This window comes from Chenopodium album, chromosome 24 (assembly GCF_948465745.1).
Source record: "Chenopodium album chromosome 24, dcCheAlbu1.1, whole genome shotgun sequence".
In the NCBI taxonomy this organism is placed as follows: domain Eukaryota; kingdom Viridiplantae; phylum Streptophyta; class Magnoliopsida; order Caryophyllales; family Amaranthaceae; genus Chenopodium; species Chenopodium album.
The window spans coordinates 25881031-25891707 of record NC_137857.1 but is presented as its reverse complement, the minus strand read 5'-3'; the positions used below and the strand labels follow the sequence as shown (position 1 = coordinate 25891707).

The following is a 10677-nucleotide window of genomic DNA, read 5'->3' as shown; positions in this document are numbered from 1 at the left end:
AATTGAAATCGCCATTAATGGAGGGCGTGGGGTTGGTGTGGACTGGTTTTATTCTCTTTTATTTTTTTAGTTTTTTTAATTTTTGTTTTTTTTTATAAAAAAAAAAAGTTCAACCAATCATAGAGTGACACGTAGCATCTTTACCTATCAAAACAAGTTACTAATTAACAGGTTAGGGACCAATAAAAAAAAAAGTCCTATAAAGGTGGGATTATTAGATAATAATCCAAAGGTGTGATTATTAACAGCGAACCGGCCAAAGGTGGGATTAATAGAATCAATTTTTCCTTAAGAATTTGTATATTGTTGAGTCTACCAGGTAAGAGAAATAATTAGAGGGAGGGTTGTGATTCACTTAATTACAAATCCTTATAATGGTCACAATTTTATTATAACCATTTGAAAATTGTCTTCTTTCAGTTTTTGTGGTTAAAAAAGATAAAAAATAAAAAAACTTCTTTTAAAAGATCCACTCACGTGCACTGTTGAATTGATACAAAGAGAACAGGTTAGAAGCACATAATGAATCCATCGACCTCAAATTCTTAAACAATTGCTTTAAGCCTTTAACAATATTTTGGGAGATTTCTTTTCCTTTTACAACAAGTAAACCATCTACGGCCTTTGGATTATTGTCTCGTCGGTTGGTGTTTGCTTTGTTGGAAAGTCTTTAAACCCAAACACCTCTCCGGCCTAGAATTTAAAAGAACACGTTCATACTCGTATCGCTCTAAACCATACTTTGTATACTTTTTCTGTCTGTTTTTGTTTGTCTCTTTTTTAAAATTATTATTTTAACTAGTGAGAACTATATGTATAATACTTCATATTTTCTTTAATTTTTCTACTCGCTTGTAACATTTCAATTGCGTACATTATTCATATACTTAACTTCAATTATATTTTGTGATGTATAAAATTAATAAATAATATTGTGATATAGGATCTCGATAGATTTATCTCAATATCTATTTTTGTTAATTTTTAAGAAAATATAAGTTTCAAAAAATATATTTAAAAATGTACACAGTTGAAGATGTGCATCGACAAAAATGTTGTAAGTAAAATAAATAAAGTAAATAATAGTTGAATAAAAGAATAAATATTGTCATGTGGTATCCTATTAGATTCGTCTCAATTTATAATTTTAAAATTTCATTTGTAAAAAAAAAATGAACAGTACATTTTATAATACAAAGTTAATATATTGATTTTCAAAGATTTGCCTCAAAAAGGTTTTTTATTTATTTATTTTTTTTTTATTTGAAAGAATGCTCCAAAAAGTATGTAAAAAGGCAAATAGGACAAATAAAAATGATCATAGGATTCTAGGAAGCACATAGGAAGCTTATAATATAGCTATGTACATAATACGAAGTATTAGACATTAAATAAGCATTATTGAAAATGTACATGTTAAATATGTGTCAATAAATTGTATGATAAATTAATTAATTGTATTATAGTATTGATTGTATAATAATCAATTATTAAATCAGTTGTTACAAAAAAAAAAAAAACAATTAAATTAATTTTCATCACGCAAAATAAGTTTTGTAACCGGTGTATTTATTTTGAGCTCAATTAAAACGATGAATAATTTCAATAATTACAATGTATTTAAATTTCTTTGACCCACTTAATTTGTAACGGTATGTAATAATGTGATTTATTTATTAAAAGTTTTTCTATCAAAGTTTAAATATTTTTCAGTTGCAAAAATGTATTATACCGACGTAAAAAAGAATAATTAAGTAATATCCACAATCTTCCATAACAAAAAAAAAAAAAAAAAAAAAAAAAAAAAAAAAAAGAGAGAGAGAGAGAGAGAAGAAAGAAACCCGGGACATCGCCCGGGTTACTAACTAGTTAGACATTAAATAAGCATTATTGAAAATGTAATTTATTACATATATAAAATTAAAGGCTTGGAATACTATACATATAACCCATCACGTTAATTACTTACCACAAAACCCAAAATGCATGCATGCACATAGGAGTATAATTTTTGTCATAGGAGTATAATTAAAGAAAAGAAATTGATAGAGAAATAAGATGGACTAAAAACATAACATGACTAATTGAATCCATTGTAATAAATCGCTGAAAAACAAAATTGTCAAGGCAAGCTAGCTACTAAACTCCAAAATTCTTGTGTAACCCTTATTCTGTCTTCTTACGTCCAAAATTTTTGAACAAGCAAAGAAAAGAATTCCTCCCCCACATTATTATATATACTCCACCTTCCCCTCTATACTTTCTCCCTTCCTTCTAAAGCTGGGCGTGGGCCGGGTCAGCACGCGGGCGGCCCGGGCACGGCACGAGGATGGCCCGGCACGGCACGGCCCGCCGGCAGGCCCGGCCCGGCACGATGGCACGCCCCTCGTGCCTCGTGCGGGCTGCGGTTAAAAAAAACCAAAAAACAGCCCGGCACGGCACGAGCCCGGCCAATAGCCCGCAGGCACGGCCCGCAGGCACGGCCCGCAGGCACGGCCCGCAGGCACGGCCCGCAGGCACGGCCCGCAGGCACGGCCCGCGGGCTAACGGCTATAAGGCTGGTTGTGTTTTCCCTCCAACGGCCATAAACGGCCATAAACGGCTATAAACGGCTATATTTTCACCTATAAATACCACCCTAAACTTCCAATTCTTTCCACAACTCAACTTCTCATCTCATTCTCTTACTCTCTTATTCTCATAATCTCATTATTCTCATATATTATAATTTATAAATTATAATCTCTTAATATTTCTTAATCTCTTATTCTCTTATAAATTTTACATTTTTAATATTATTAGTCTACTACCAAAAAAAAAAAAAAATACTTTGTTATATTTACATTCGGGAAATTATAATTTCGGGAAATTATAAATTCGAGAAATTATAAATTTGGGAAAGCGTTGAAGCGTCGTTGTAAGATCTAACTCAACTTTATTTTAATTTGTTATTGTTATTGTTATTATTATTGTTGTTATTATTATTATTATTATTATTATTATTATTATTATTATTATTATTATTATTATTGTATACTTGGAACTACTTAATTACATAAAAACTAATTTCTATTTTAATTGTGGGTTATTTGGATTGTTGAAATCTGTCTAAGGCGGGATTTGGGCTCTGGACAACGTCGATCCTAACCATAACCTACCTGGGATCTCATTGATTTAGATAATCTACTATTATTATAATTATTTTTGAAAATTTATTAACTTACTAATTAAGTAATAATTAAGAAAAAAAACTTACTTATACTTGTTAATTGTTATAATTTGTTACTTTGTTAGTGTTATAAACTTATAATTGTTAATTTGTTATAATTGTTAATATTGTTGTTAATTATTATTTATTAGTTAATAATCTTAATTAATCATGGCATCAAACCCGAACCAATCCTCCTCTAAAAAAGCCAAATCTAAACGACCATTGGAAGGCTCTTCTATGCCCCCCCCTACAATGCAAATCCCTACTATGCAAATCCCTACAATGGCCACCACCCACCCCGGGTTTTCTACCGGTTTTCCCACCGGATTAGATCAACAAGGGACATTCCAACCATGGCAAAGCACCCAATCTCCACCTTATTATGCCTCCGCACATGATATGCCTTTTGAATTTAACTATCAAACAACTCAAGCAAGCAACACACAACCTGCCGGCTCTAGTGACCCATCCGTCCAAAATACTATTCCCCCATCTGATAACCCATTCATTGAATGGTACACCGAAGAAGAAATGACCCTTTTGAAAAACCGAAAGAGTAAATGTTGGCAATATTTCTTGTTAAGTAGAGATGGTGAAAAAGCCAAGTGTAAAACTTGTGGTAATATTTATTCGGCTCCAGCCAAAGGCGGTACGGGGCACCTAAACCGACACAGTGAAAAATGTGGTGCCCCAAGTACTGACCCAACTCAACCAAAAATTTCTCAATTCCATCCTTATGGCTTCACTTACAATTATGAGAGAGATAGGGATGAACTTGGGAGAATGATAGTCCAAGCCGAACAACCTTTTCTTTTTGCTGAAAGTGATCCGTTTAACAATTACATTAAACGAGCACTACAACCCCAACACAAAAAAATCTCCCGAAAAACCGTTAAAACAGCTGCCATGAAAACTTACTTAGAATACAAAATGAAATTAATTGAAGAACTTAAAACTCTTACTTCAAGAGTTTCTATAACTTCTGATGCATGGGATGGTGGTTATGGTTTACATTATTTGTGTGTTACTTGTCATTGGGTTGATAGTGAATGGTTATTGCAAAAACGTATTATTTATTTCAAATTGCTTGAATACCCCCATACGGCCTTTAATATTTCTAATTGTATTATGAGTGCTCTTGATGAATATTGTCTTAGGGACAAAATCATGTCCATGACGTTTGATAATGCAACATCCATGACAGCTAGTGCTAATCTAATTAAACCAAACTTGCATAATGTCATAATGGATGGAGATGCATTACATATTAGATGCATTTGTCATGTTTTAAACTTGTGTGTTAAGGATGGACAAGAAGCAATTGGTCCATACTATTCCAAAATTCGAAATGCTGTTTTGTCTATTATGTCTTCTAGCAGTAGGTATCAGGAATGGAGGCGATATCTTAAGCAAAATAAGATAAAGCCTATTAGAATTAAAACGGATTGTCCAACTAGGTGGAACTCCACCTATGACATGTTGAGTCAGGCACTTTCGTATAGAGTTCCATTTTCATTGTTTTACAATAATAAGTATCCACAATTCATGATAGCAGACTCCGATTGGGATAATTGTGAAAAATATATGCAATTTTTACAATTATTATATAGTATGACTCACTGTTTTTCTTCTGTTTATGTTCCTTGCATTCATTCTTTCCTTCAAAATGCATGTTTATTTGCTCAACTTCTTTATGAACATCGATCACAACAAGATTACAATGATTATGTTCCACAAATGGAGGCTAAATGGCGTAAATATTACACTAAGCTTCCTATGGTTTATATGTTTGCTTCTATTTTAGATCCTAGATCAAAGTATGATGGCACATTTATGCTAATTGATATTTACTATGAATGCATGCAACTCGGTGATGGTGTCGAACAATATAAAAATCATGTGAAAGATAAATTTTTTGAGTTATATAGAGTTTATGAATCTAAATATGGAACCGTCACTCATTTTGCCCCTTCTCAAACATCCAAAAGCGTAAGTAAAACGGGCAAAAGTTTGGCGGCCCAAGCTGCTAACATGTTATCTAAGTTTTCAGGTAGTGGATCATCATCAAGGCGAACACAAAGCGATGTTTCGGAGTTGCAAATGTACTTAAACTACGACTTCATGAAAGGCTTGGACGAAGATTCGAGGTTGGGGATGGACATCCTAGATTGGTGGAAATCCCAAAGCACAAAGCATCCAATTTTGGCGGCAATGGCACGTGATATTTTCAGCATCCAAGCCTCCTCCGTTGCCTCGGAACGAGCTTTTAGTGCTTCGGGAAGGGTTCTAGACGATAGAAGAACAAGTTTGAAGCCCGAAACACTAGAAATGTGTGTTTGCTTGAAGGATTGGATGGATGCCCAAGAACGCATCCAAGATCGTACTTTTACGGCCAACGACAACATCGATGGTTCCGATCGTTCTGGTTCAACTAGCTCCTCCGCATTAGCTAGTGAACATGAAGCCGAAGATGAAGACGAAGAAGATAATGAAGACCTTGATTGAAGATTACCAACAACTCGAGAATTAATATTAATTAGCGAAAATTCTAGTATTTCCTATGTACTCTATTAATTAGTGAAAATGTTAGTATATCCTATGTTGGCTATGTACTCTATTAACATTAGCCGTATAATAAAATAACAAAATAAGTTATTCATCAATTATTGTTAGTTGTACACTTGTACTTCATATTATCTTTTACTTAATAAATTTTTATGAATGAATTTTTTCAACTTTTAATTTTATGGAATATGTTATATTGTTATTTAATTTTTGTCTAATACTTATATAGTTATATGAATAATATGATATATAGTAAATTATGAATGAACAATAAATATTAATATAATTTAAACAATATTTAATATAACTTAACTCCATAAAAAATTTAATAATTATTATATTCAAATATTAAATTGTATAATTATTCAATTCAATTTTTTCTTTCATAAAAAAAATTCAAGTTTTTTTAAAGTTTTTTTTAATTTTTTTTTTTAAAAAAAAAAAAGAAAAAAGGGTAAGCCGTGGCCCGTGGGCCGGCACGGCCCGCCTCCACCGTGGGCCGGCACGGTGGCCGGCACGACGGGCGGCCCGGCACGGCACGACCGGCACGGTGGGCCGTGCCGTGCCGTGGACAGGGATGCTTGAAGGCAGGCCCGGCACGGCACGGCCCGCCTCCACCGTGGGCCGTGCCAGGCCCGGCACGACACTGTACCAGGCCCGCCTAGGCACGGCCCACGGCAGGCCCGGCACGGCACGTGCCCAGCACTACTTCCTTCCCTCACCCCTTTACCTCTAACATCACCCATCTTTCTTTTCTCTCTCTAATTTTCTCTTTCATTTTATTTTTAATTAAATGAAGCTATTTGGTCATACAATAAGTATCATTTATGTGATTTTCTTCTCTTTGTCCATTTTAGGTAATTTTATTTCCCTATCATGCAACTCTTGTTATTTTTTTTTCTTTTATTAGATGTCAGGTAAGTATTAACCAATCAACTGTTTGTTGTTAATTGTTTCAGCATTATCTGTTGAGTCTTTGGGAATAAACTACGGACAGGTTGGTAACAACCTACCCCCACCGTCGACAGTTTTATCCCTAATGACCTCAGTGAGGCTAACAAAGGCAAGAATCTACGACACGAACCCGCAAATCTTAACGACGTTCGCCAACTCGGGGGTGGAACTTATTGTAACCGTGGAGAATGAAAAGTTAGCCACCCTTATGAGCCCCCAAGCAGCCCTTCAATGGGTGACTACTCGTATTAAACCCTACTATCCGGCTACGAATATCACCGGTATATCGGTTGGTAACGAAGTTTTTACGGACGAGGACACATCCTTAACCAACTACGTTGTACCGGCAATGGTTAGTGTCCACGGTGCCTTAGCTCAACTCGGCCTCTCGAACATCCAAGTATTCTCCCCTACCTCAGCAGGAGTCCTAGCAGAGTCCTACCCGCCATCAGCCGGATCATTCAAACCCGAATTAACCGGAGTCATCACACAATTTTTACGATTCCTGCACAATACTAATTCACCCTTTTGGGTTAATGCATACCCGTATTTTGCCTACAAGGACGATCCAACCAAGATCCAACTCGACTATGTTTTATTCAACCCGAACCCCGGCATGATGGACCCCAACACAAATCTCCATTACGACAACATGTTATACGCTCAAGTCGATGCAGTCATCTTCGCCATGTGGCGACTAGGTTATGGTGGGCTAGACGTACGAGTCTCCGAAACCGGGTGGCCGTCTATGGGCGACCCGAACGAAACAGGTGCTACGGTACAGAATGCTGCAACATACAACAAGAATTTGTTGAAGAGGCAAATGGCTAATGAAGGAACTCCAATAAGGCCTAAAAATAGGCTTGAAGTTTATGTGTTTGCTTTGTTCAATGAAGATATGAAGCCTGGACCCACCTCTGAAAGACATTATGGGTTATTTCAACCAGATTGTACAATGGCTTATAATGTTGGTTTATCTTCTTTGGCTTCTCATGATCATACTTCTACTACACCTTCTTCCACAACATCCATCTCTTTGACATCTTCTGCCTCTTCCAAGGTAAATGATTAGTTTTATAATTTAATTTCATTGATATTTGATAGAATAATAGTATAATAATAATAATAATGTTTTTATTCATTATTATAGACATATATTAAGGAAATTTATGTTACAAGTTAATATTAGTCCTGAGTCCTGACATGAATGATAGCTTGTGCAATATACTACTTTTGTCCCCCTATTGGTTAATTGTTATATTCTATAAAAGGAAATGTCATGGCCGGTGATGAAAGTTGGTGAAAAAAAATAGATGGATAGAGAAAAAAATGGATCGATATATAAGTGGGTAGGTCTGAGGCTCAACTTTAAGAAAAATTTTTTACTAAAAGTTATGTTACATTTAATTATATTAATATCGAGAAAAGAGGTAAATGAGATCGATGAGATCTTGACATAAGTGGTGGCTAAAAATGAGAGCTTATGTACGAAAGGTCGTATATTCAAAAATCCCCTCACCCAATTCCGTGGCTCATTATGCAAAATGATCATACAATAAACAATGAAGGGGGCAAAGTAGTTAGGACGCATGGCCACTAATTAAATTGTACTATAAATATTATTGTTATTTAAGTTGGTAGTTATAAACATCATTATGGTAGATAAGATGATGAAATTGTGATGTATTATTTCTAATTTATCATTTTTGTTTGAATTTAACCTTGAATGTTTTTCCTAAAAGACACATTTTTCACCTGCTTCTACGTTTTATTTTTTTTATTAAACAGGCAACACACAAAGGATATCAAAGCTTGGTCTACTGGATGTTTGTATATTTGCTGGGTTTTCAGGTTTTGATGAGAAGACCAACATAATTAACTAGTTCATCTTTGCTAGTTTAAGGCACTATGATGTAAATATCACGAAAATTTATCTTGTAACAAATTCATGGATCGATCATATAGGCCATGTACCATATTAGGTCATTAATTTACAAATGAAATTAGGATGGCGAATTTACAACATACGTACAATTTAGGAGCGAAGAAACATGAACATTCGACGATGGCTCATTTGACAAGAAGGTGGTACAACAAAGTATGTATGTGATGATCAAGGGATTACAAGATAATATTTTCAGGAGATTTGCAAATTCATTGGCTTCAAAAAGTTGGTTCTTTTTACCAACTTTTTTCAAGCTAAAAGAAAACAGCTTCAAGATACAACCAAAAATTGGAAGAGTACACCCCATGTTCTTTTAAACCATAACAACCCGATTATGATGGGTGTCTTGGTTGGATATGAAACTTTCACCTTCTAAAAACAGTCAAGCACCTTTACTTACTTTATGATGTCTCATTTTTTTTCCTTATCCATATTTCTTTTCCCCTAAATTCTATTTTTTTCTTGTATGATGTGTGATTCACCCCACATTGAATCACTAGTCAAACAACCATACTACATTGTTGACTATCAAGTTACAATATATCTATTCAGTCGGTCTGGTATACAACAGGTGATCCATTCATTATTATTGATGGGTTTATTAGTCAATCTAATTCTTGTATAAGTCGAGTCTTTATTATAATATTGGTTATTTACTTTTATAAGATTTGGAAAGACTAGACTTGTGTATAAATTTAGAGGTTATGTATTTAAAGATAGAGTTTATATGTAATATCTCTGATTTTTTAGGGGACGGACAAAAGTATTATTTTGCTCCGAATGTAATATTTTATTGTATTGTATAAAATTATAGATTAAATATGTATAAAGGCAATTCTTTTGTACCAATTAGATTTGAATCAATTTGTATCTTCACTTTTAGGACGTGGAATCCATGACAGTCCATTAAGTAATACCAAAAGGTTCAAAAGTATGTTCTTTTTCAACGTAATTAGATATTGTAATTCTAAGAATATACTTGATTTTCGTTCAATTAGTAATTAATTACAATTTACATGACATAATAAAGTAAAAAAGTTTAAAACTTTGGCGGCCTTAACTTTATTCTTTAATCTGGCTAAATACCGTCAGCATTAGCTAACTTTAATGAAAGAAGCTTTTGATAAACTGCTGCTTTAAGAAAACTTAAGGACTATGAATGAATTCAGCTTCATAATAATATGATGAAGATTTATGGATTGGTTTGTGTACATCGTCTCACATCAGCCAATGTGGTGCACATGCAACCCACCAATTTAGGTGGACCTAAGATGTATATTTTAATTTTTTTTTTTTACACAATTAATTACTTGTATATATACTTTAATTTAGAGGTTTACTAATTATGTAGTTGATTTATTAATAGATTAAATGATGTAAGCACTTTTGTTAAGGGGTAAAGATAAAAGATGGATAATATTGTTAAGGTTTTGATGATGATGATTAAATTTGAAAAAATTAAAGGACTATGATGTTTGTTAAAGGAGTTATTCTTGCTAAGAGACGGGTGTAACTTAGGGATAGCAATGGATCAGAGATGGGTATGGTGATACTTCATTCTCCTCCATCAACCAACAATCCATCCGTCAATAATAACTCGTGTAACTTTCTGAAATCATTTTCAATTCATTGACTTAGAGATAGACGATATTACTAACAATTTTATGATGAAACTAATTAACTTAAGATTAAATCTATATCTAAATCTATACTTATATATTAAAAAGCGTTCCTAAAATAGAATATGTTTCATGTGTCACCTTTTTTAAGTTCGACATGTCAGCAATATGTGTCACATGTCACTATAACACATGACATGTCACCTTCACAACATAGCTAGATTAGGTTTGCATCTATAAAATGCTTATAACAAGACATAAACTCAAGACCAACAAGTCTTAAGTTACAAGTCTTACCATCTTAGCCATTTATTAATTGTGTTTTTTATATCCAACAAAATTATATTTAACTTAGATACGTTAATTGATGTTTTTATACTATC

At 33.8% G+C, this 10677-nt stretch overlaps 1 protein-coding gene across 1 annotated transcript; it reads left to right on the top strand.

Annotated features, from left to right (window-relative positions):
- Positions 1–6507: 6507 nt before the first annotated feature.
- Positions 6508–9417, top strand: LOC145611584 (glucan endo-1,3-beta-glucosidase 11-like). The gene is made up of 3 exons (XM_081666923.1): positions 6508–6633; positions 6736–7790; positions 8519–9417. The coding sequence occupies exons 1-3, from the start codon at positions 6570–6572 to the stop codon at positions 8603–8605; spliced, it is 1206 nt and encodes a 401-aa protein (XP_081523049.1). The 5' UTR covers positions 6508–6569; the 3' UTR covers positions 8606–9417.
- The last annotated feature ends 1260 nt before the right edge of the window (positions 9418–10677 follow it).

Excerpts from the sequence above, each read along its gene's own strand:
- LOC145611584 (XM_081666923.1), top strand. The coding sequence starts at position 6,570 with ATGAAGCTATTTGGTCATACAATAAGTATCATTTATGTGATTTTCTTC. Across the intron at positions 6,634-6,735 it reads CTTCTCTTTGTCCATTTTAG|CATTATCTGTTGAGTCTTTG; the intron begins GTAATTTTATTT and ends TAATTGTTTCAG. Across the intron at positions 7,791-8,518 it reads CATCTTCTGCCTCTTCCAAG|GCAACACACAAAGGATATCA; the intron begins GTAAATGATTAG and ends TTTATTAAACAG.